A 25,873-nucleotide genomic window follows, 5' to 3' on the forward strand; every position below is an offset into this window, starting at 1 on the left:
GGAAGGGATGTTTAGGCAGGGAGGGAAAGGGGGCTGGACAGATAGAAAGGGTTCATAGAATCATAGAATTTACAGTGCAGAAGGAGGTCATTCGGCCCTTGGACAGAACACCCTACTTCAGCCCACCCCTCCACCCTATCCCAGTAACCCCACCCAACCTTTTTGGACACTTAAGGGCAATTTAGAATGGCCAATCCACCTAACCTGCACACCTTTGGACTGTGGGAGGAAACCCACGCAGACACTGAGAGAACATGCAGACTCCGCACAGATAGTGACCCAAGCCGGGAATTGAACCCAGGTCCCTGGCGCGGTGAAGCAATAGTGCTAACCACTGTGCTACCGTGCCGCCCACTGGCTTAGAGGGAAGAGAGAGTGTGTTCAAGCAGAAAGAAGAGGTCAGAGGGAATAGAAAGCTAGGGAGAGAGGAAAAAAGGATTTGAGGAGAGAGGGGTTAGTAGGGGAAGGGAATGGATTAGGGGGGGGAGAGAGAGAGAGAGCGTTAAAATGGGCGAGAGAGAGAAGGTTAGAAGGGAGTGAGGGTTCGAGGGACAGAGATTAGGGGGAGAGAGGAAGGGTTTGGAGTTTGGGAGGTAGGGTTAAAAAGGGTGAAAGAAGGAGGTTTAGGAGGGTGAGAGGGAGGATTGGAGAGGATGAGAGGGGGTTCGCGGAGAGAGAGATGCTTAGAGAGGGGGAGAGAGGGAAAGAGGGTAGAAGGATTATAGTGGGGAAGAGGGAATGTTGGGGGATAAACAGGTTTAAAGAGAGGGAGAAATAACTTTAAACAGGGACAGAAGACGTTAGGGAGAAAAAGACAGACAGGAAAAAATAGAGAGACAGCAAGCAAGAGAAGAAGGCTGAAAACAAGATTAGTAAGAAAGGATTAACCTAAAGGAGGAAAAGCATGGCAGAACTCTATCACCATCTGAGCAAGGCGGGGAAAACTGAATGGGAATGCCTGAATATGGAAGAGTTATGTGAGCACACATGCCCTTTGCTCACACTAAGCATTCTTGCAAAGATGCTTAATGAAGCAGGAAATAATGTGGTTGGATTCGTATATCCTCAAGTTTGGGTTTTTCAAATTTTCTCACTAAAGCATTAATCTTTTGCCTCTGCCCCTCCAAGCTGTGCACTATCTTGACATGGATGCTCCCTGTGTTCCTTCATCGTTACCAGGCCAATAGAAAGAAAGAACTTGCATTCCTATAGCACCTTTCACAACCTCCGGTGTTCCCAAAATACTTTGCAGCCCCAAATACTTTGCAGCCAATTACATACTTTATGAAGTGTTGTCACTCGTGTAATGTCAGCAGCTAATTGAGCACAACAAGAGCCCGCAAACAGCAAGTGTCCTGGAACTTCCTCGCAAAGTGCATTCTAAAAGCACCATCATCACAGGGACTCTTAACCATTCAAGGTGAAGGTTTATCACCACTGCCTCCCCCAGGGCTTGAGTGTTCTTCCTCATCTCTCCTAGCCACCTTGACATCTTGGCTGTTAAGTGCAAGACATGGCTACATAATTCAGGCTGATGCTTCAGTGCATTTTTTGAGGAAATACTGCACTCCATTGTTTTCTAGGCTCCATCTATCTGCCAAAGAAAATGTGTTTAAAAAATTCACACAGCAGTTTTCAATGACAAGCAATGAAATGAAATGAAAATCACTTATTATCACAAGTAGGCTTCAAATGAAGTTACTGTGAAAAGCCTCTAGTCGCTACATTCCGGTGCCTGTTCGGGGAGGCTGGTACGGGAATTGAATGGTGCTGCTGGCTTTGGTCTGCTTTACAAGCCAGCTGTTTAGCCCACTGTGCTAAACCAGTATCCTGGTATCCTGGCCAACATTCCCCCTTTAACTAACAGCACCAAGAACAGGTTATCTCATTCGCTGCTCTGCTGTTTGTGGGACCTTACAGAGCACAAAATGGCTGTCACCTTTGCTCACTGAATGGCAACTTCACTGAGCGATTGACTGGCTCTGCAATGCCTTGGGACATTTCTCAGGGTCATGAGTGTCATAATATGCACCCATGAACATCATGAGGTAAAAACAGGCAGTGACAGACACCCAGGTTAGCCAATCTACATGCAGGCAAGAACACAACCAATAACCAGACAGAACACCAGAGGGGGGCTTCCAACTATAAAACACACGAGGCATCAGCACTCCGCCTCTTTCCACTGGTGACAACTTTAGTGACAGTCAGGGTGTATATATCAGTCAGCACCTTCTACACGTGGATCAGAGCTAGCCTGGTCTAGTAAGTTAGAGTTAGTACACTTAGAGTAGTTGAGTGTCAACCCACAGCCAGCTGTGTGTATTGTTACAGAAGTTCAATAAATCGTATTGGACCAACGCCTACGTTTGGTGTATGCTTTACAGTTCATCTGCATCCTGTTGCAGTCCGTGTTACCCCAGGGTGAACAACACGACAATGAGATGATGTAGAATTGCAAATCTTTCCATATGAATGCCCCTTTGAAGAATTTGATTCCAGTGATTCAGTTCAGCTATGCAAAATAGATCTCCTGTTAAACTGGCTTTATTAAAGTTACTCAGCTGTTTGCTCACTTGTTACCCATTCCCGCCTCCGAGTTCCTGGGTTTGAACCCCGCTTCAAACAGCAAATGGAGACCAGATTTGCAGCTCGGAGTTCCTGGTTGATGTCCATGTGTCTGGTAGTGGTGATGACTCAGCCTTCTCATCATTTGGGTTGTGGGACCTCTTAAAATCCCAAACTGACTGAATGGTTGAGAGAAAGATGGCTCTGGCCTTGGAAGGAATGTTGACTTTGCTGTCGGTCAGACTGTTAATCAGCCTGGAAAACATAGAAGGTCTACATCGCCAAAAGAGGCCACATGGTCCATCGTGTCTGTGCTGACCTAAAAACGGGCCGCCCAAGCTATTCCCACTTTCCAACATTTGGTCTGCAGCCCAGACACCTTGTTAAATGCGTTGGGATCTCAGCCTCATCTACCCTTCCAGGCAGTGAATTCCAGAGCCCTACCTCTGGGTGAAAAAGGTTTCCCTCATCTCCCCTCTAATCTTTCTACCAGTCACTTTAAGTCCATGTACCCTAGTCACTGACCTCTCTGCTAAGGTGAATAGGCCTTTCCCATTCACTCTATCCAGGCCCCTCACAATTTTGTACATCTCAATCAAATCTCCCCTCTACCTCCTCTGTTCCAAGGAGACGAACCCCAGCCTATCCAATTGTTCCTCGTAGCTGCTCTTTTCCAGTCCTGGCAACATCCTCTAAATCTCCTCTGTACCTTCGCTAATGTAATTACATCTTTTGAGGTGACGAGAGCTGTACATCATACTCGGGTTGTGGCCTAACTAATGATTTATACAGCTCCATACTGTTCTTATATTCCATTATCTCAACTAATACAATACTGCTCTCCAAGAAAGCAGTGTGAAAATATGAAAACTTTGTCACAACAGGGCGTTGTTGCTTGATCTACATAACCAGTGACTAACAAGCACAAGAAACCTTTAGGTGCCTGCAGACATTAACACATGGCACCATGGTGGCACAGTAGGTAGCACTGCTGCCTCACAGCGCCAGGGACCCGGGTTCAATTCCAGCCTCGGGTGACTGTCTGTGCGGAGTCTGCACATTCTCCCTGTGTCTGCGTGGGTTTCCTCCGGGTGCTTCGGTTTCCTCCCACAGTCCAAAGATGTGCAGGTTAGCTGGATTGGCCACGCTAAATTGTCCCTTAGTGCCCAGGAATGTGCGGGTTAGGTTAAGGAGTTATTGGGATCGGGAGAGGAAGTGGGCTTGGGTGATGTGCTCTGTCGGAGGGTCGGTGTAGACTCATTGGGCCGAATGGCCTCCTTCTGCACTGTTGGGATTCTATGGGTGAGATGGGTTAACTTGATAAATTGAAACCAGTCCCTCAACACTTTTTTAGCTGCTAAACTGGAATGATTGGTTTGGTGGGTTAGAAATGGGAGGATTTTATTTTTCTTTGCACCTTCCTCCCTGAACCTAAATAAAAGATAATAGGTTCTGAAGTGACTAAACAAGATGTAAACAGAAAACAGTTGTACGTTAAGCAAACTGAAACTCCTTGCTATTACAGAAAATAATGGAATGACTCAGCAGGTCAGGCAGTGCCTGTGGAAAGAGAAAGAGAAATAGAGTTAAGGTTTCTGGTCAATGCCCTTTCATCAGAACCCATTATTAATGTTTGGTGTCCAGTGCTTCAAAGTCACAGTTGCCAAGTATACTACACTTAAATGGACTTAAGATGCAGGGCAGCCATCATTTAGTTGAATATTGCCAAGGGCCTTGTGATATTTCTGGAATGAAAATGGATGTTATCTATGCTTTAGTTGTATAAATATCTGTTTAGCTGACACGGAATAGCTGGGTTTAGGTTCGGGCACCACATCTTAAGAAATGCTCATGTTTTGTCAGTTGCATTGTTACAGTTTGTTAATGTCACATTACTTACATTGTTAAAGTTAAGAGATACAGGTGATGGGTATGAATTGCCTTTGGGAACACTGTCTTCTGCCAATGCAAGATGGCTGCACAAGCTGCCCGCTGATACCATTCTGCATTCTGGTCCACATATGCACAGAAATCCATTGACGTTACTCTGCTGTGTCCAGCCTGCCAGCACCATTGCACATGTGTCAGTATAACACACACGTACACACTATCTCTGTTTGTAACTGCTTGGGGTGAGAGAGGAAAAAATGTTGGTCACCACATTCATTGTCCCCATTTTGTTCATTCTCATTCCAACAGTCCGATTCCCCCATTCTCAGTCCAATTTCCCCCAATCTCCATTTGTTTCCCCATTCTCAGTCCAATTTCCCCCAATCTCCATTCATTTCCCCATTCTCAGTCCGATTCCAACACTGTCGGTATCCTGGAGAGTGCTGAGCTCATCTCCCTTTCTGAACTGGCCTCGGCTCCCCATATTCCACAACTTGGGCAAAAGATTTTGATTTCTAATGCAGTTCTCGGTGGAATATTGATGTACTCCTCAGATTTTAGAAAGACAGGATTCAGACAATTAGTGAATACTTCTTCAGCCTTACATAGCTGTATTTTGGACATTTGCTCAAACTTTTCTCTCTCTCTTTCCACACAACCCTGCCCATCACTAACTTGTATTACTCCAGTGAATGGAAAACAAATCCCCAAAAGACTGCACCTGATTTGGTGCCTTGTCCTATTACGGACTTTAATTGAATAATTGTCTTTAACAAATAACAAATCAAAAGAGAGAATCTTGATAAATGAGGATGAAAACTGATGGACTAAAATCACATTGCAGCATCTTACAATAGTCAAATAATCCAACAGGAAGAATCCAAATATAAAGAAAAAGAACAAGGCCAGCAAGGTATACCAACCCAGCTAAATCACGGGCGTGATAATTTGAACAGCATCATCTTTGATCTTGGCTGCTCCATACTCTGCCTCTCACAGTGATGTAACAGTAAAACAGTACAAATCCGAGACGTTGGTAGCAAATGCAACCCATATAAACAGGGTACCAACTAGGACACTTCGTGGAATGGAAGGAGAGCTCTGAGGCCGAACAAATCAATAAATTCTTGATAAAGGAAGGCTCTGTGTCTTGGTTTCAGCTTCACCAATCAGGGTGGCATCCTATTAACAAGAAGGATATGTTGGTATGATCTTGGTAGAGAGGCAGCCTGGGTTCACCAGAATGATACTGGAGCTAAAAGATTTAAATTATGAGGAGAGGTTGCATAGACTGAGATTGTATTCCTCGAGTATAGAACATACATCTATAGTTAACCCAACAACAGATCAGTCACTAAATCGAGACCTTGCCACTCTGTCCTCATTCATATCTCCATCTACACACCATGGTTTCATATCCCTCAATAATTTTACCCAACCATCTCCGTTTTGAAATTTGCAATTGACCACCAGTCTCGAAATCTTTTTGAGGAGGGAGAGTTCCAGATTTACACCACTCTTTGTGTGAAGGAGTATTCATGACATCACTCTTCAGTGGCCTGACTCTAATTATGAAGTTATTGTATAATGTTACAAAGTATTTACAGCACAGATTCAGGCCATTCAGCCCTACATGCCCATATCAGTATGCTCCTTCTACCCTTCTTTATCTAACATTACCAGCATATCCATCTATTCCTCCCTCCTTCAAGTGTTTATGCAGCTTCACCTTTAGAAGGAGTTGGAGGGGCGAGTGACCATCACACGTAGGAGCAGAAGTAGGCCATTCGGCCCATTGGATCTGATCCGCCATTCAATGAGATCATGACTGACCTGATATAATAACCTTTGGTGGTTGGTTAATCTCCTTCCTTGTTCTGACTGTTCCTACCAGAGTAAATAGATTGTTTTCTCTCTCTCGCTAACCTCAATTAATATCACCCTTTGATATTCACTTAAGGGAGTTCAAACCTATGCTTGATGTGTTCATAATGTAGTCCTTTTAATCCCGAGATAATTCTGGTGAATCTGCACTGCATCCTTCCCAAAGCGAATATATCCTTGCTAAGATGCAGTGCCCAAAATTGAACACACTGGCTTCAGATGTAATCTAACTACAGCTTAATATAATTGGAGTATAACTTTCACCGCTTTGTATTCCAGCCATATTTCAATAATATATAAAACCCACACCTAGTGGAAACTCATACACTTTTTATGTATCTTTAGTCGTGTCAATTGTGCAGTGTCACAGAAACGATAACTGATGTATTGAATTATATATACACAGAGAGCCATAAAATCAAATTTATGTCAACATGTTGGCATTGCCAAATAGCCAAGCCCCAATTTTGCCACTTAGCTAAGAGGTGTCAGGTTTTCCAATCTCTGCAAATTCCACTCTAGGTTTGGTCCAGTTTATGGCACTTTATTCGAACAGTGCAGCTTTGCACTGAGGCTACATTGGCAGAATGAGCAAAGTAGAAAGCTAGAGTATTGTTAATATGTTTGTTTTATTAATGGTGTAATAACAGTGGAAATGGCATTGTGTGCCGCAGATCATCCATGAAGACCAGACGGGGTTTGTGAAGGGGAGACAGTTGAACGCGAATGTGCGGAGGCTTTTGAACGTTATGATGCCGGCGAGGGAGGGGGAGGCGGAGATAGTGGTGGCGATGGACGCTGAGAAAGCCTTCGATAGGGTAGAGTGGGGGTACCTGTGGGAGGTGCTGAAGAGAACGAAGAACAAAGAACAAAGAAATGTACAGCACAGGAACAGGCCCTTCGGCCCTCCAAGCCCGTGCCGACCATGCTGCCCGACTAAACTACAATCTTCTACACTTCCTGGGTCCGTATCCTTCTATTCCCATCCTATTCATATATTTGTCAAGATGCCCCTTAAATGTCCCTATCGTCCCTGCTTCCACTACCTCCTCCGGTAGCGAGTTCCAGGCACCCACTACCCTCTGCGTAAAAAACTTGCCTCGTACATCTACTCTAAACCTTGCCCCTCTCACCTTAAACCTATGCCCCCTAGTAATTGACCCTTCTACCCTGGGGAAAAGCCTCTGACTATCCACTCTGTCTATGCCCCTCATAATTTTGTATACCTCTATCAGGTTTCCCCTCAACCTCCTTCGTTCCAGTGAGAACAAACCGAGTTTATTCAACCGCTCCTCATAGCTAATGCCCTCCATACCAGGCAACATTCTGGTAAATCTCTTCTGCACCCTCTCTAAAGCCTCCACATCCTTCTGGTAGTGTGGCGACCAGAATTGAACACTATACTCCAAGTGTGGCCTAACTAAGGTTCTATACAGCTGCAACATGACTTGCCAATTCTTATACTCAATGCCCCGGCCAATGAAGGCAAGCATGCCGTATGCCTTGTTGACTACCTTCTCCACCTGTGTTGCCCCTTTCAATGACCTGTGGACCTGTACTCCTAGATCTCTTTGACTTTCAATACTCTTGAGGGTTCTACCATTCACTGTATATTCCCTACCTGCATTCGACCTTCCAAAATGCATTACCTCACATTTGTCTGGATTAAACTCCATCTGCCATCTCTCCGCCCAAGTCTCCAGACAATCTAAATCCTGCTGTATCCTCCGACAGTCCACATCGCTATCCGCAATTCCACCAACCTTTGTGTCGTCTGCAAACTTACTAATCAGACCAGTTACATTTTCCTCCAAATCATTTATATATACTACAAAGAGCAAAGGTCCCAGCACTGATCCCTGTGGAACACCACTGGTCACAGCCCTCCAATTAGAAAAGCATCCCTCCATTGCTACTCTCTGCCTTCTATGGCCTAGCCAGTTCTGTATCCACCTTGCCAGCTCACCCCTGATCCCGTGTGACTTCACCTTTTGTAATAGTCTACCATGAGGGACCTTGTCAAAGGCCTTACTGAAGTCCATATAGACAACATCTACTGCCCTACCTGCATCAATCATCTTAGTGACCTCCTCGAAAAACTCTATCAAGTTAGTGAGACACGACCTCCCCTTCACAAAACCGTGCTGCCTCTCACTAATACGTCCATTTGCTTCCAAATGGGAGTAGATCCTGTCTCGAAGAATTCTCTCCAGTAATTTCCCTACCACTGAAGTAGGGCTCACCGGCCTGTAGTTCCCGGGATTATCCTTGCTACCCTTCTTAAACAGAGGAACAACATTGGCTATTCTCCAGTCCTCCGGGACATCCCCTGAAGACAGCGAGGATCCAAAGATTTCTGTCAAGGCCTCAGCAATTTCCTCTCCAGCCTCCTTCAGTATTCTGGGGTAGATCCCATCAGGCCCTGGGGACTTATCTACCTTCATATTTTTTAAGACACCCAACACCTCGTCTTTTTGGATCACAATGTGACCCAGGCTATCTACACCCCCTTCTCCAGACTCAATATCTACCAATTCCTTCTCTTTGGTGAATACTGAGGCAAAGTATTCATTTAGTATCTCGCCCATTTCTTCTGGCTCCACACATAGATTCCCTTGCCTATCCTTCAGTGGGCCAACCCTTTCCCTGGCTACCCTCTTGCTTTTTATGTACGTTTAACCCACGCAGACATGGGGAGAACTTGCAGACTCCTCACAGACAGTGACCCAGCGGGGAATCGAACCTGGGACCCTGGCGCTGTGAAGCCACAGTGCTAGCCACTTGTGCTACTGTGCTGCTCTGCCACTTGTGCTACCGTGCTGCCCAGAGGTTCTTAAGAGGTTTGGGTTTGGGGAAGGGTTTGTCAGGTGGGTTAGGCTGTTGTACGAGGTCCCGATGGCGAGTGTGGCCACAAACAGGAGGAGGTCCGAGTACTTTCGGTTGCACCGAGGGACGAGACAGGGGTGTCCCCTGTCCCCCCTGCTCTTCGCACTGGCGATTGAACCCCTGGCTATGGCACTGAGAGAGTCGAGGAACTGGAGGGGGTTGGTGCGGGGTGGGGAGGAGCATAGGGTGTCGCTTTATGCGGACGACCTGCTGCTGTATGTGGCGGACCCGGTGGGAGGAATGCCAGAGGTAATGAGGATGCTTAGGGAATTCGGGGACTTTTCGGGCTACAAGCTCAATATGGGGAAGAGCGAGCTGTTCGTGGTACAGCTAGGGGACCAGGAGAGGGGGATTGGCAAACTCCCACTAAAAAGGGCGGAGAGGAATTTCAGATATTTGGGGGTCCAGGTGGCCAGGCGCTGGGGGTCCCTGCATAGGCTTAACTTTATAAGGCTGGTGGAGCAAATGGAGGAGGAGTTCAAGAGTAGGGTGGGTAGGGTGCAGTCAATCAAAATGACGGTGCTCCCAAGGTTTTTGTTCCTGTTCCAGTGCCTCCCCGTGTTTATCCCGAAGGCTTTTTTCAGGCGGGTTAACAGGAGTATAATTGGGTTTGTGTGGGTGCGAGGGACTCCGAGGGTGAGAAGGGTGTTCCTGGAGCGGAGTAGAGATAGGGGGGGGCTGGCGCTGCCCAACCTCTGTGGGTACTACTGGGCCGCCAATGCGACAATGGTGCGCAAGTGGGTGATGGAGGGGAAGGGGGCTGCATGGAAGAGGCTGGAGACGGCGTCCTGTGTGGGTACGAGTCTGGGGGCGCTGGCAATGGCACCGCTGCCGCTCCCTCCAAGGAGGTATACCACGAGCCCGGTGGTGGTGGCGGCCCTCAAAATCTGGGGGCAGTGGAGGCGGCATAGCGGGGAAGTTAGGGCCTCGGCGTGGACCCCATTACGGGGGAACCACCAGTTCGCCCCAGGAAGAACAGGTGGAGGGTTTTCGGGGTGGCACAGGGCAGGCATACGAAAGTTGGGGAACCTGTTTGTGGACGGGAAGTTTGCGAGCTTGGGTGAGCTGGAGGAGAAGTACGGGCTCCCCCCGGGGAACACCTTCAGGTACTTACAGGTAAGGGCGTTTGCCAGACGGCAGGTGGTGGAATTCCCACGGCTACTGCCACACAGAGTACAGGACAGGGTGCTCCCGGGGGGGGGGGGGGGGGGGGGGGGGAGTGGGGAAGATCTCGGAAACTTACCAGGTGATGCAGGAGGAGGAGGAGGAGGAGGCCTCGGTGGTGGAGTTGAAAGGTAAGTGGGAGGAGGAGATGGGAGAGGAGATCGAAGAGGGGACGTGGGCAGATGCCCGAGGGAGGGTGAACTCTTCCTCTTCATGCGCGAGGCTCAGCCTCATACAGTTTAAGGTGCTGCACAGGGCACTCATGACCGGGACAAGGATGAGCAGGTTCTTTGGGGTGTGTTAGGTGCTCAGGGAGCCCAGCAAATCACACCCATATGTTCTGGGGATGCCCAGCGCTGGAGGAATTTTGGAAGGGCGTAGCGAGGACAGTGTCGAGGGTGGTAGGATCCAGGGTCAAACCGGGCTGGGGGCTCGCAATATTTGGGGTGGCAGAGGAGCCGTGAGTGCAGGAGGCGAAAGCGGCTGGAATTCTGGCCTTTGCGTCCCTGGTAGCCCGGCGAAGGATTCTCCTTCAGTGGAAAGATACGAGGCCCCCAAGCGTGGAATCCTGGATCAGCGATATGGCAGGGTTCATTAAATTGGAGAGGGTGAAATTCGCCTTGAGAGGGTCGGTACAAGGGTTCTTTAGGCGGTGGCAACCGTTCTTAGACTTTCTGGCAGAACGCTAGACATTGGTCAATGGCAGCAGCAGCTCAGGGGTGGGGAGGGGTTTACTTTATTTTTGTTTATGTTATTTACACTGGAAGGGTCTGAGGGGGTGTATACACCTGTTGTCTTAAGTCGGGGTGTTAATGTTAATTTATTATTTATGTACAGGGGGGGGTTTGGGGGGTTGCTTTTTCAGATTGTGTTTTGTACTTAACCCTGTTGGGTTCTTTTTTCTTTCTCATTTTGTTATTGATATTTTATGAAAACCTTTAATAAAAATTTGTTTTTTAAAAAACAGTGGAAATGGCTTGAGTTCATTTCTCTGACAACTTCCTCTAACTTTGCATGTACGCTTTGCAACTACTCTTGAAATCTTTGTGTGTAATTTTGTGACTGTTGTTTGTGACTTTTAAGCCCCAGACAAATGTCTGAGTCATCTCTGCAATCTGAGGCTAAGATCCCGACCAGGATGGGAACAAGAATGCTTCTATTGGTCTGCAACGTGGGAATGTGATGTGCAGTGGATCAAAGTTTCTGCTCATATCACTGTCCTAGTAATCCGTCGCAAATAAGCCAGAATTTGGAAATGTCCAACCCACCTCCAGTTAAATAAGCTTCAGACATTCACCAAGTTATGAAAGGGTTCTGAGGAATGGCCATTAAATTGCTACCTAGTTCAAAAGCCCTTGCTCATCAATCCAGTCTGAGAGGGTTAAGACCATATGCAGGAAAAGACCAGTTGGTGCATCAAAGCTGGCAGACATGATGCCCAGAGCGTCCTGACTCATCACCTCCTCTGTAGCCTTCTCAAAGAGACAGAATGTCTTGAGAAAATCCCTGATCCAACAAGGGAAAATAAATTCTGGCAAATTTGTCTCCAATCTCTGCAGGCGCTTGAAATGTTCAGGTGATCACTTGGACCAAGTGTTAGCAATAAAGACATTTACATGACACCCATCGTATCAATAACCTGGGGCCATTGCCACCAATTGAGTCGCTTGAAGGAGTCAACACCTTCAGATGAGGATTAGGCCGGAAGTAGTGAAAACCCCAAAGAAAGGAAAAGTTTACCGCTCATTTTCCTTGCATGTCCATCTGCAAGCTTTGTCTTTTGCTAAGTTGTAAGTGTCCAATTCTGCTCTTTCCATGTCTTGCTGTGTGTAAGAAATAAAGTTGGATCACAGCCTGGTGCAAATGTGGTCATGAATAGCAGATACCTTCTCGCTCTTCACTTGATCTTCAAACAGATTATACTCTCTTTTTTTCCTTTACCTGATCTGTCTCTTTTATCTTCTCTTCTCTTCCCCCACCCTTTCCCTTTCTCTGTTGCCGTAACGGTTAGATGACAGTAGGGAAAGTATCATCTGTAATCGGTGCGATGGCAGAAATTCTGGTCACCCTTTACCAGACCGACCACAGGCCCCAAGCAGCGGTAACCTCACCTGACGTGGTAAGCTTTGAACTAGTTATAGTTAGACACGACCAACTAACCTAAAATAACACCAAAATACTGAGGATGCTGGAAATCTGAAATAATGAGTGTGCTGAAAATGCTCAGGTGGTCTGGCAGCGTCTGTGAAGAGAGAAAGAGCATTAACGTTTCGAGTCAAATATGACTCTTCAGAATTTTAGGAAGGTAGAAATGTAATAGGTTTTATGCCATTGAAAGTAGGGTGGGAGAGAGGCAGGAATCACAAGAAGGAATATCTGGGATAGGGCAGAGGGTGGGAGAGATTAAGTGACAAAGGTGGAATAGAAGGAAAACTCACACTCGCATTCCTGTCCTCGGCCTGCTGCAAAGTTCCAGTGAAGTTCAACACGAGCTCGAAGAGCAGCAGCTCACTTTCCGATTCGGCACGTAATAATAATAATAATAATAATAATAACAACAATCTTTATTGCCATAAGTAGGCTTACATTAACACTGCAATGAAGTTACTGTGAAAAGCCCCTAGTCGTCACATTCCGGCACCTATTCGGGTCCACTGAGGGAGAATTCAGAATGTCCAATTCACCTAACAGCACGTCTTTCGGGACTTGTGGGAGGACCCGGAGGAAACCCACGCTGACACGGGGAGAACAAAGAACAAAGAAATGTACAGCACAGGAACAGGCCCTTCGGCCCTCCAAGCCCGTGCCGACCATGCTGCCCGACTAAACTACAATCTTCTACACTTCCTGGGTCCGTATCCCTCTATTCCCATCCTATTCATGTATTTGTCAAGATGCCCCTTAAATGTCACTATCGTCCCTGCTTCCACCACCTCCTCCGGTAGCGAGTTCCAGGCACCCACTACCCTCTGCGTAAAACAACTTGCCTCGTACATCTACTCTAAACCTTGCCCCTCTCACCTTAAACCTATGCTCCCTAGTAATTGACCCCTCTACCCCGGGGAAAAGCCTCTGACTATCCACTCTGTCTATGCCCCTCTATCAGGTCGCCCCTCAACCTCCTTCGTTCCAGTGAGAACAAACCGAGTTTATTCAACCGCTCCTTCTAGCTAATGCCCTCCATACCAGGCAACATTCTGGTAAATCTCTTCTGCACCCTCTCTAAAGCCTCCACATCCTTCTGGTAGTGTGGCGACCAGAATTGAACACTATACTCCAAGTGTGGCCTAACTAAGGTTCTATACAGCTGCAACATGACTTGCCAATTCTTATACTCAATGCCCCGGCCAATGAAGGCAAGCATGCCGTATGCCTTCTTGACTACCTTCTCCACCTGTGTTGCCCCTTTCAGTGACCTGTGGACCTGTACTCCTAGATCTCTTTGACTTTCAATACTCTTGAGGGTTCTACCATTCACTGTATATTCCCTACCTGCATTAGACCTTCCAAAATGCATTACCTCACATTTGTCCGGATTAAACTCCATCTGCCATCTCTCCTCCCAAGTCTCCAAACAATCTAAATCCTGCTGTATCCTCTGACAGTCCTCATTGCTATCCGCAATTCCACCAACCTTTGTGTCGTCTGCAAACTTACTAATCAGACCAGTTACATTTTCCTCCAAATCATTTTTTATACTACAAACAGCAAAGGTCCCAGCACTGATCCCTGCGGAACACCACTGGTCACAGCCCTCCAATTAGAAAAGCATCCTTCCATTGCTACTCTCTGCCTTCTATGACCTAGCCAGTTCTGTATCCACCTTGCCAGCTCACCCCTGATCCCGTGTGACTCCGCACAGACAGTGACCCAAGCCAGGAATCGAACCTGGGACCCAGGAGCTGTGGAGCAACAGTGCTAATCACTGTGCTACCGTGCTGCCCACTTTACAGCCTTCTAGATTCAACACTGAATTCAACAATTTCAGGCTATGAACTCTGTCTCTCATTTTAATTCTGTTTTTTTTGCCATGTGATGACCTTGTTTAAAATTTTTTTTTTGCTTCCAGACGGCTGTTCATGGTTCTGCCAATCACACTCTCTCTGGAGAAATGCTCTGATTCTTTGTCACAACCATTACCATTCCCTTTGCCTTCTGTTCCATCTTTGGCAATTAGTCTCTCCCACCTTCTATTCTATTCCAGGCCTTCTCCTTTGTTCTTCCTTCAACTCCCCCAACCCTCTCAATAGCATAGAACCCATCGCATTTCTACTTTCCTTCAATTCTGAAGAGTGATATTGGATCAAGACTTTTTCTTCACCAATACTGCCAGACCTGCTGCATATTGTAGCACATGGTTAGCACTGTTGCTTCACAGCTCCAGGGTCCCAGGTTCGATTCCCGGCTTGGGTCATTGTTTTCTGGAGTCTGCACATTCTCCCCGTGTCTGCGTGGGTTTCCTCCGGATGTTCCGGTTTTCTCCCACAAGTCCCGAAAGACGTGCTTGTTAGGTAAATTAGACACTGTGTACCCGGACAGGTGCCAGAGTGTGCCGACTGGGGGATTTTCACAGTAACTTCATTGCAGTGTTAATGTAAGCCTACTTGTGACGCTAATAAAGATTATTAATAAAGATGCTTATTTCCAGTACTCTGTTTTCATTATTGCTAACTAACTGTTTGGCATTTATATTGCGTGAAATTGAGGTCAGAGTTTGGATTTTCTGAACTATTTGACAGTTCAAGATCGGATTGTGCAATGTTAGTACTGAAGATTGCTAATTTTGTTGTGAAAGATTCTTTTACAATAAGATTACTGCTTTGCATGATTATATCTAATGGTATAAATTACTCTGACATTGATCTGATGATATAAATTACTCCCAGTGATGGTATTGTGCCAATCTTTACTAAATTCACCTCAACAGACATTAGGGGGGCGATTCTCCGATATTGAGGCCAAGTGTTCGCGCCGTCGTGAACGCCGTCGCGTTTTACGATGGCGCAAACCGGGCCCGGACACGACCTATGGGGGCCAGCACGGCGCTGGAGCGGTTCACGCAGCTCCAGCGTCCTTACGCGGTGCCCATTTGGCGCCGCACCAACATGTGCATGCGCAGTTGGGGCAGCCCAATCCTGCGCATGCGCGGGGAACGTCTTACGCACGCCGGCCCCTCACCAACATGGAGCCGGTGTTCTGGGGCTGCATGCGGAAGGAGGTAGACCCGGGGGGGGGGGGAGAGGGCGGCCCGCCGATCGGTTGGCCCTGTTCGCGGGCCAGACCCCATCGGGGGCCACCCCGGTGAAGGAGCCCCCTCCCCCCCCCCCCCCCCCCACCCCACCCCACCCACAGGCCGCCCCCCCAGCGTTCCCGCCGGCAGCGACCAGGGGTGAACTGTGCCGGCGGGAACCTGTCATGTCGTAGCGGCCACTCAGCCCATCCGGGCCGGAGAATCGCCGCTCGCCGGTTCTCCGAGCGGCCCGGTGCGAATCGCACGCCGTTGGTTTCCAGGGGGTGGGAGAAATGCGTGCGGGGGTCGGGGCGGCGTGCCACAATTTGCGCAGCGCCCTGGCAATTCTCCCACCCGGCGTGGGGGGGGGGGAGAATAGTGCCCTAGATTCCTTAAACAATGATCCCATTAAACTAATGAAGGGGAGCACTTTTAATGAATGGATTAAGCGTTTGTGCATTACCACCATCACCCATAGTTTCTCCCCAGAAATGGGTCTTGGCTCAGGGGGTTGCACTATCTGAGGCTGAAATTTGTGGTTTCAAGTCGCACTCCAAAGACATGAGCCCATAATCTGGGCTGACCCTCAGTGCAGTATCAAGTGGGTGCTACACTGTTGGAGATGCTGTCTTTCAGTTGAAGCATTAAAACGGAGACCCCACCTACCCATCCATCTTCCCGTGGACAACAAAACTGTCAGGTTAGGAGATGGAGGAGGATTCTGGGATGTTGGTGCAGAGTTTCAATGGACTGGGAGCAAAACTAAGGTCGGGTCCTGTCCAAAATTCCTGCTAAAAGTTGGTACACTTTCGGCTGCCTCTCCAAATTTTCCATCTTGCCCCCAATGTTTCCCGTTATGGATGGGACCAGAACCTCCCAGACCTCGTATTCGAGCCATCACTAAGACCACCTATTTCTACCTCTATAATATCACCACTGTCTCAGCTGACCCGCTGGTGAAACTCTCTTTCATGCCTTTGTTACCTCTAAGCTTGACTATTGCCGGCCACCCACATTTTACCCTCTGTAAAGTTGAGTTCATCCAAACTCTTGTTGCCTGTGACTTAATCATGCCAAGCCCTATGCTTCTATCATCCCTGGTCAAGCAATGTCTTGATTTTATATTTTGTTTTCAATTCCTGCCATGTCCTCGGCCCTCCCTATCCCTGTAATCTTCACCTGCCCCACAACCCTCTGACATGAAATGAAATTTGCTTATTGTCACAAGTAGGCTTCAAATGAAGTTACTGTGCAAAGCCCCTAGTCGCCACATTCCGGCGCCTGTTCGGGGAGGCTGTTACAGGAATCGAACCGTGCTGCTGGCCTGCCTCGGTCTGCTTTCAAAGCCAGCAATTTAGCCCTGTGCTAAACAGCTCCACATCTGTGCACTCCTCCAGTTCTGGCCTCTTGTGCTTCACCAATTTTAATCGCTCCACTGTTAGTGGCCACACCTTCAGCTGCCAGACCAAAACTCTGAAATTCTCTCACTACACCTCTCCACCTCGCTTCCCTCCTTTAAGGCATTCGTTATAACATACCCCTTTTGATCTAATAGCTCCTTACGTGGTGCCACACTTTGTTTTATAATGCTCCTGTGAAGTACCTTTGGATGTTTTATTATGCTTTTTTTTAACAATGTTTTTTTATTGGGTTTTATACATGGTACATTTACAGATGTACACACCGAGAAACCGAAAAGAAATAACAAAAACACGACAAAACTAAAAAGCCAAGGGGTGGGAAAATAAAAATAGGGGAAGTGTATATACAGAGAGGCAACAAAGAAAGTTTCATTACACATGTCATTGGGGGGGGGGGGGGCTTTCTACACCTCCCTTTCCTATTTTTTATTTATTAAATACAGAACGAGCAAAAGAAAAGCAGGGTGGGAGAGACACCTGGGTGGTGCCTCTGATGTCACTTGCATCTCCCGGTCGGTTTTCTTTTTTGTTTTTGTGTGTTTGCCTCCACATCGGCCATCTGTTGTTTCTTCCTCTTGTGCTTTCTAACTCTCTTGCCCTGCTGTGCTTGTTGTGGTCGTTGTCGTTTCCTGTGCTCTCCCTCCAGTTTGTGTTCCCTCCTCTTTTCTCCCCTCTGTTGTTCTCCCCCCCTCATCCTTCCTCCCTCCCTGTAACCCTCCCCTCTCGCCCCCTCCCACTCTGCTGCTCCCATTTCTTTTCAGCTGTGTTTGCCTACTCCCTCTTGCACTGCACCCTCCCCCTCCCTTCCCGGGTCCTCCCTCCCTTCCCTCTCTTCTCTCATGTCTTGGCTACTTTTCCCTGGCTCTTGGCTACTTATTTATCTATTTGTTTTTTTGTTGGCCACAAATAGGTCCCGGAACAGTTGGGTGAATGGCCCCCATGTTCTGAGGAAGCCACCTTCCCACCTCCGGGTGGCGAATTTGATTTTCTCCATTTGCAGAAATTCTGATAGGTCGGACAGCCAGTCTGCAGCTTTGAGTGCTGCTGCTGACCGCCATCCAAGCAGGATTCTACGGCGGGCGATCAGAGAGGCAAGGGCATCTATCCTCCTCCCCATGAAGCGATCTGGCTGGTCTGATACCCTGAAGACCGCCACTTTCGGGAATGGCTACACCCTCATCCCCACCACTTTGGACATTGCCTCGAAGAAGGTTGTCCAGTACCCAGCAAGTCTGGGGCAAGACCGGAACATGTGGGCGTGGTTGGCCGGGCCTCCATGGCACTGTTCACATCTGTCTTCCACCTCCGGGTAAAACCTCCTCATTCAGGTTCTTGTTAAGTGGGCTCTATGTACCACCTTTAGTTGCGTAAGGTCGAGCCTTGCGCATGTGGAGGTGGAGTTGACCCTATGTAGTGCTTCGCTCTAGAGTCCCCAACCTATTTCGAGCCCCACGTCTTCCTCCCATTTCCTCCTCGTCGCGTCTAGTACAGTGTTGGCCCTCTCTATCAGCCGTTTGTACTTGTCGCTACAGTTTCCTCTACCTAGAATGTTTGCGTCCAGTAGTTCTTCTAGTAGCGTCTGTCACGGTGGTCGCGGATACATCCTTGTCACCTTCCGTAGGAAGTTTTAAGCTGTAGGCATCTGAGTTTGTTGCCCTTAGCTAGCTGGAATCTCTCCGTCAGTTTGTCCAGTGTATGTTTTATTATGTTAAAGACGCTGTATACATATAAACGCTGTTGTTGAACGCAAATGATCTCATGGCATTTCTCAAATAACAGCAAGAAATTCCCCTGGCACCTTGGCCAACATTCCACCCTCAACCAAAAACATCAACATTAATACGGATTAACTAGTCAACCAATTTACTGCTGTTTCTGGGATCTTGCTGTGCAAAGGTTTAGCCATTGAGCTTGCTGTTGACCAGACAACGTGTACATCCTGCGTTAATGTGGCGAATCAGATCTAACAAAGCTTCAGTCAAATATTCTCGGTCACAGCTCATGGAAAACACATGGATATTTGCCACGGTGTCAGTTTGTGCTCACTCACCATCAAGGAGCAAGTGCCCTTGGTAAGATTGTCATGGCAGCTGGGCCAAGCAATGGGCAGGATAGAGAAGAGAATTGGTGGAGGTGAGGTAAGTAAGGTGAATAGATAAAATGTCACAAACAGCATATGGCTGATACACGTTTTGTAATGCACATGGATAATTCTCATCCTGCAGGGGTCACTGCGGAAGGAGTTCCCCCAGAATCTCGGGGGCAGTGATATCTGCTACTTCTGTAAAAAGCGGGTTTACGTCATGGAGCGATTGAGCGCAGATGGTAAATTCTTCCACCGGGAATGCTTCAAGTGTGACTTCTGCTCTACCACGCTGAGGCTCGGAGCCTATGCTTTCAATGTGGAGGAAGGTAATCGCAGTCCCCTGCCTTCATCCCAACCATCGGGCGCTCATAAACCTAAAAGACTGCATAGACTAGGCTTGTTTTGCCTCGAGAACGGGAAGATTAAGAGGCCATCTGTTTGAAGCATGTAGGATTGTTAAAGGATTTGATAGGTTAGACAGAGAGCGAAAATATTTCCTCGTGTGTGTGAAGTCCAAAACAAGAAGGAACATCTTAAAAGTGGAGCGTGGACATGCAGGGATGGCGTCAGGAAGCACTTCTTCACACAAAGGCCAGTGAAAATCTGGAATTCCTACTCCCTCCCACCCAAAAAGCTGTTGATGTTGGGGGAATGAGTGGGAGGGAGCAATTAGGAGTTTCAAAATGGGGATTGATAGATTTTTGTTGGGTAAGGAGATCAAGGGGTGAAGAACCGTGGGGGGTAAACGGAGTTGTGATACAGATCAGCAGTTGAATGGTGGAACCAGCTTAAGGAGCTGAATGGCTTCCTCCTGTCCCTATGTTTCTTATCTACCCCTATACATGGGGATAATGCTCCTTGTTCCCCTTTGAGAGAGTGGGAGAGCTAGTCCTGTTTCGGGCAATCCCAAATATTACTCTGGAAGAAAGGTGGGCACCCGGAAAAAGAAATCTGGTTCAGAGGAATCGTTTCATTTGCTTTATGGGGTCAGAAAGCAATTTCCCAATTTGGCAATTGGACTTGAAGAGGACAATGGGGAAAATATTGATCAGTGGGATTAACTGGCTGGCTCTTTCAAAGAGCGTGTCACGCATGAGGGGCTGAATGGCCTCCTTTGGTGCTGTAAGATTCTAGGATCCCTAGTTTTTGAACTCTATGCCGCTGCTTATAAAGCAAAGGATTCTATGGCTGGGATTTTCCAGCTGCCAGCCAATCTGGTACTGGAAAACCCGCTGCGAGGGGGGGTTGGCGTAAAGTCCCGACCTTTGTTTTTTAACCGCCTTCTCAACTGGTTCTGGCATTTTCAAAGATATGTGTACCTATCTCTGTTACGCAACCCCTTTAAAATTGGATCATTTAATTTACTTTGCCTCACTTCATTCCTCCCACCAAAATACCGCACTCCACACTTCTCTGTGTTAAATTCCATCTGCCACGTGTCCGTCCATTTCACCAGCCTCTCTGTGTCCTCCTGAAATTTGTTACTACCCTCCAAACTGTTTATTACATTTCCCAGTTTCATGTCTTCTGCAAACTTTGAGGATGTATCCTGTACACCCAAGTCCAGATCATTAGCAGAAATTCTCAATACACTTCACAAAAGAGATGCTTTGAGCTACTTTGAGCTTTCAGCGTTGAGATCAAAAGATTTTTGCTTGGTGGGTGTAATCGAGGGATTTGGTGGGAATTGAAAGGTGGAGCATACTCCAAGAACTGAACGGTGGACACACAAGATTCACATGAGAAAGGAAAATCAATTTCTCCTTCCGAACCAAAATATGTATTACCTTTTAGAAAGATGCATGAGGTTGAGCTCGAAGATCTTTTTGAGCCTTCCTGTTGTTGCAGTTGATTCCGGAACTGCACTTACAAGAGGCTCCAGTTATTCTGCACTGCATTCTGTTACATTTTAGTTTGCCGTTTTAATGTGACTTAATCTGATTTTTTTACTCACTCAGGAAAGTTTTACTGCAAACCTCACTTTACTTACTGTAAACTGAATAACAAGGTGAGGAAGAGGCGGAATCACCCAACAATATCGCACAGAACGGTAGGGACCTTCTCACCAGCTCTTGGTATCATAAACAAATGGTGTTATGCTACTGAGTGCAATGTCTACCATGTTTTTTTCTTTCCAAGTCCAAATAAACATTATCTCAAGCGTGGCTGTGTGGAAACCCTTGGCTGTGTGGAAACCCTATCCTGGGAACACGTGCTTCAAGTATTACTGGACCACCCCCACAATCGCGCCACCTACATTTATAAACATCTACCTATGATTGACACATCCTGACCATTTAAAAAGCAGTTAAGTGCTTTCTGCTGAGACAAGGAGGAAATGAAAGCACTTAACTCTTAGACGTTTATACACATTGTGGTTAGGCTCAAAGCAGTGTAAGTGAGATGCATTTAAGCGTGAAGGAAAATTAAAATAAACATTTCCGATATCTGGCTGCCTGGAAGCTATTACCCTTCCAAATGCAGCCGACTAAAAGCTATTTCACTTTGAAAGTTTTTCCTCAAATCCCCCTTAATCCTCCTGCCCCTCCCCTTGAACTTGTGCCCCCTTGTGACTGAGCCTTCAACTAAGGGGAACAACTGCTCCCTATCCACCCTGTCCATGCCCCTCATAATCATGTACACCTCGATCAGGTCACCCCTCAGTCTTTTCTGCTCCAGTTGAAAACAGCCCAAGCCTAGCCAACCTCTCTTCATAATTTAAATGTTCCATCCCAGGCAACATCCTGGTGAATAGCCTCTGCACCCTCTCCAGTGCAATCTCTTCCTTCCTATAATGTGGCGACCAGAATTGCACACTGTAATCAAGTTGTTGCCTCAGCAAAGTTCTATACAACTCCAACATGACCTCCCTGCTTTTGTAATCTGTGCCTCGATTGAGAAAGGCAAGTGTCCTATATGCCTTTTTCACCACCCTATTAACCTGTCCTTCTGCCTTCAGAGATCTATGGCCAAGGTCTTTTTGTTCCTCAGAACTTATCAGTTTCAGGCCATTCATTGAATACTTCTTTGTCAAATTACTCCTTCTAAAGTGTATCATCTCACACTTTTCAGGGTTAAATTTCATCTGCCACTTTTCTGCCCATTTGACCATGTGGTCTACATCTTCCTGTAACCCAACACACTCCACCTCATTGTTAACCACCCAGCCAATCTTTGTGTTATTCACAAACTTAGTGATCCAACCCCCCCCAACATACTCATCAATGTTGTTTATATAAATTTCAAACAATAGGACACTAGCTTCCAGTCACTAAAGCAACCGTCTGTCATCATCCTCTGTCTCCTACAGCTAAGCCAAATTTGAACCCACATGATCAAGTTCCCCTGTATCCCATGTGCATTTGCCTTCTTTAAAGGTCTCCCTTGTGGGACCGTGTCAAAGGCTTTGATATGTAAATTACATCAACTGCAGTACCCTCATCTGGTCACATGCTCAAAAACTTCAATCAAATTTGTTAGGCATGACCTCCCTCTGACAAAGCCATGCTAACTATTCTTGATCAAACCTTACCTCTCCAACTGGAGATAGATTATTGCCTTCAGAATTTTCTCCAATAGTTTCCCTACATTAGCTGTTCTCCAGTCCTCTGGCACCTCCCCCGAGGCCATGGAGGATTAAAGTATTTGGGTCAGAGCCCCTGCACTCTCCTCCCTCACTTCCCTCCGCATCTTGGGACACAATTAATCCAGACCTGGAGATTTGTCCACTGTTAAGCCTGTCAGCACCTCCAATACCTTGTCACTCCCTATGACAATTTTCTCAAGAACCTCATAGTCTCTCTCCCCAAGTTCTATCTCTACCTCCTCTTTCTCTTGGGTGAAGGCGGATATTCACCTTCAAATTCCCAGCCTCCAATCTGCTCTGCAGCCACAATGTTTATATGGTTGGTCAGATGTTAATGCTGGGGGATTTGTGCATGTCAAAAAGGAGATGGTTGAATTTTCTCTTACGAAAGATGGTCTTTGCTTGACACTTGTGTAGCGTGAATGTCCTTTGCCACTAATCAGCCCAAGCCTGAATGATGCCCAGGCTGCTGCTTGTGGGAGCGTATGACTTCAGTGTCTGATGAGTTGTGAATGCTACTGAACACTGTAATCATCAGCGAATGTCCCTAATTCTCACCTTAAGATGGAGGGAAGGTCATTCATGCCTGGGACTGAGATGATTGGCTTCCAACAACCACAACCATCTTTCTTTGTGCTAAAATGGTGGGAAAAATAGGTGGGAAGGCAAGTGGTGGGGATGACACAAAGATTATACAGAGGGATTTAGACAGGTTAAGTGAGTGGGCAAAAACTTGACAGATGGAATATAATGTAGGAAAGTATGAAGTTATGCACTTTGGTAGGAAAAATAAAGGAGCTGAATGTTATTTAAATGGAGAATGACAGGGCGGCATGATGGTGCAGTCGTTAGCACTGTTGTTTCATGGCACCGAGGACCCGGATTCGATTCCGGCCCAGGGTCACTGTCTGTGTGGAGTTTGCACATTCTCCCCATGTCTGCATGGGTTTCACTCCCACTACCCAAAGACGTGCAGGGTAGATGAATTGGCCATGCTAAATTGCACCTTTATTGGGGAAAAAAAATAATTGGGTACTCTAAATTTATAAAAATTTTTTAAAAATAGATGGAGATAGAGTGCAGAAACCTGCAACACAGAGGGATTTGGGGGTCCTGTAAATCACAAAAAACTAGAATGCAAATTAAGCAAGTAATAGGGAAGGCAAATGGAATGTTGGTCTTTATTTCAAAGGAAATAGAGTATAAAAAAGGGAAGTTTTGCTTAAACAATACAAGGCGCTAGTTAGACGACACCTGGAATACTGTGAACAATTTTGGTGCCCTTGTCTAGGAACAATATATTGGCATTGGAGGCAGTCCAGAGAAGGTTCACTGGGTTGATCCCAGGTGCGGAGGGATTTTCTTATGAGGAAAGGTTGAGTAGGTTGGGCTGGTATTCATTGGAGTTTAGAAGAATGAGAGGCACCTTACTGAGACATGTAGGATTTTCAGGGGGCTTGACGGGGTAGATACTGAGAGGATGTTTTCTCTCGTGGGAGAGTCTAGGACCAGAGGGCATAATCTCAGAGTATGGAGTCACTCACTTAAGACGGAGATGAGGAGAAATTTCTTCTCTCAGAGGGTAATTAATCTTTGGAATTCTTTATCGCAGAGAGCTGTAGAGGTTATTAAATATGTTTAAGGCTGAGATAGACAGATTTTTTAATTGTTAAGAGAATCAAGGGTTATGGTGATAAGGCGAGAAAATGAGTTGAGGATTATATCAAATCAGCCATGAATGGCAGAGCAGACTTGATAGGCTGAACGGCCTACCTCTGCTCCGACATATTATGCTAGATATGACTTCATGCAGTATGGGTCTTCCCCCTGATTTCTATTCACTTCAATTTTGCTGGGGCTGCTGGGTTCCACACATTGAAATGGTGTCTTGATGTCAAGGACAGTCACTCTCAGCCGTCTAGTTCTTGTTTGGACTAAGGTCAGGAGCCCAGTGTTCCTGGTGGAATCCCAAACTGAGCAAAGATGAGCTGTGTAAGTGTCGCTTGATAGCGCTGCCAACAACCCTTTCCATCACTCTGCGGATGGATAAAAGTAGACTGATGAGATGGTAATTGGCCCAATTGACTGTGCCCTGTTTTTTGTGGACTTCTCTGGAGTGAAATTCAGAAGCATTTCCATGGACAAAGCGGGGGAGTCAGAGTTTGAAACTCTCTTTTGCAAATGCCAATTGATGTCACATCTATTGTTACCGTTAAATCTTGAGATAATTAACTCGAGGGTCCAACTGGACTCCTCTTGTTCCTGTGTTCTATTTTCACACCAGTAGCGTTTCCTGCTACAATTATTGGTACACAACTGTGCTGCAATATTGAAAGTTCTCTAAAATAACAGCAAATTACTGCGGATGCTAGGATCTGAAACACAAAACAGAAAATACCGGACAATCTCAGCAGGTCTGACAGCATCTGTGGCGAGAGGCACAGATGCTGTCCACAGATGCTGTCAGACCTGCTGAGATTGTCCAGTATTTTCTGTTTTTGTTTAAAACTTCTCTAGTTCCATTGAATACAGACTTCAGCTGTTTATTTGTTTTTATTTTTCAGGGCGAGTCGGCGCCTTTGAGGAAGTCGGATGGTGAGGCTTTGACAAACGCCGAGCACACTTGCAGTGTTAGTTCTGTGCCCGACAAACCCCCAGGTATCATGAGTTCGTTGCCCTGGAGATTCCTCAGCTGGCCACTGCGAGCCACGGGGGCGCTGCTTGACGCCCCCAAGCGCCTGTCTAACTGGATGCATGGTGTTCTGCATGCCACCAGCTGCCACTTGAGGGAGAATGCGTACAATTACGGCTACCTGTATGAGTTGCTAAGTTTGAGCGTGCCGCTGCTGTATGTGCAATACGAGGTTCTCCTACACATGTGCCAAGAAGCAGGCTCACCGCACGATTACCTGATCAAATGGGTGCACAACACCCTGGGGTTTTAAAATTAATTGAAGTGCTGTTTACTGAACCTAAGCTCCTCCTGACCATCACGTCAGATTGTGCAGCCGAGATTTTAATGTAATGTGACAAAACACAATCGTACTGAAAATTATTTATTTAAAATCAGAACCAGCAGGTCACTGTATTTACAACTTTGGGCAATCAAACAGCTTATCGGGTACACAAGGGTTTTTGCAATATTGATTACAGTTGCA

The 25,873-nt window shown here is 46.8% G+C and overlaps 1 protein-coding gene across 1 annotated transcript in view; it reads left to right on the top strand.

The window, feature by feature from the left end:
• LOC140384457 (F-actin-monooxygenase mical2-like) overlaps positions 1–25,873 on the top strand; it is a 371,552-nt gene that overhangs the window by 153,034 nt on the left and 192,645 nt on the right. The window contains exons 22-26 of the mRNA XM_072466174.1: positions 12,404–12,511; positions 19,269–19,455; positions 21,088–21,179; positions 25,280–25,373; positions 25,792–25,794. Coding sequence (XP_072322275.1) covers positions 12,404–12,511; positions 19,269–19,455; positions 21,088–21,179; positions 25,280–25,373; positions 25,792–25,794 — 484 coding nt within the window. The remainder of the gene's footprint in view (positions 1–12,403; positions 12,512–19,268; positions 19,456–21,087; positions 21,180–25,279; positions 25,374–25,791; positions 25,795–25,873) is intronic.

This window comes from Scyliorhinus torazame, chromosome 10 (assembly GCF_047496885.1).
Source record: "Scyliorhinus torazame isolate Kashiwa2021f chromosome 10, sScyTor2.1, whole genome shotgun sequence".
Lineage (NCBI taxonomy): Eukaryota > Metazoa > Chordata > Chondrichthyes > Carcharhiniformes > Scyliorhinidae > Scyliorhinus > Scyliorhinus torazame.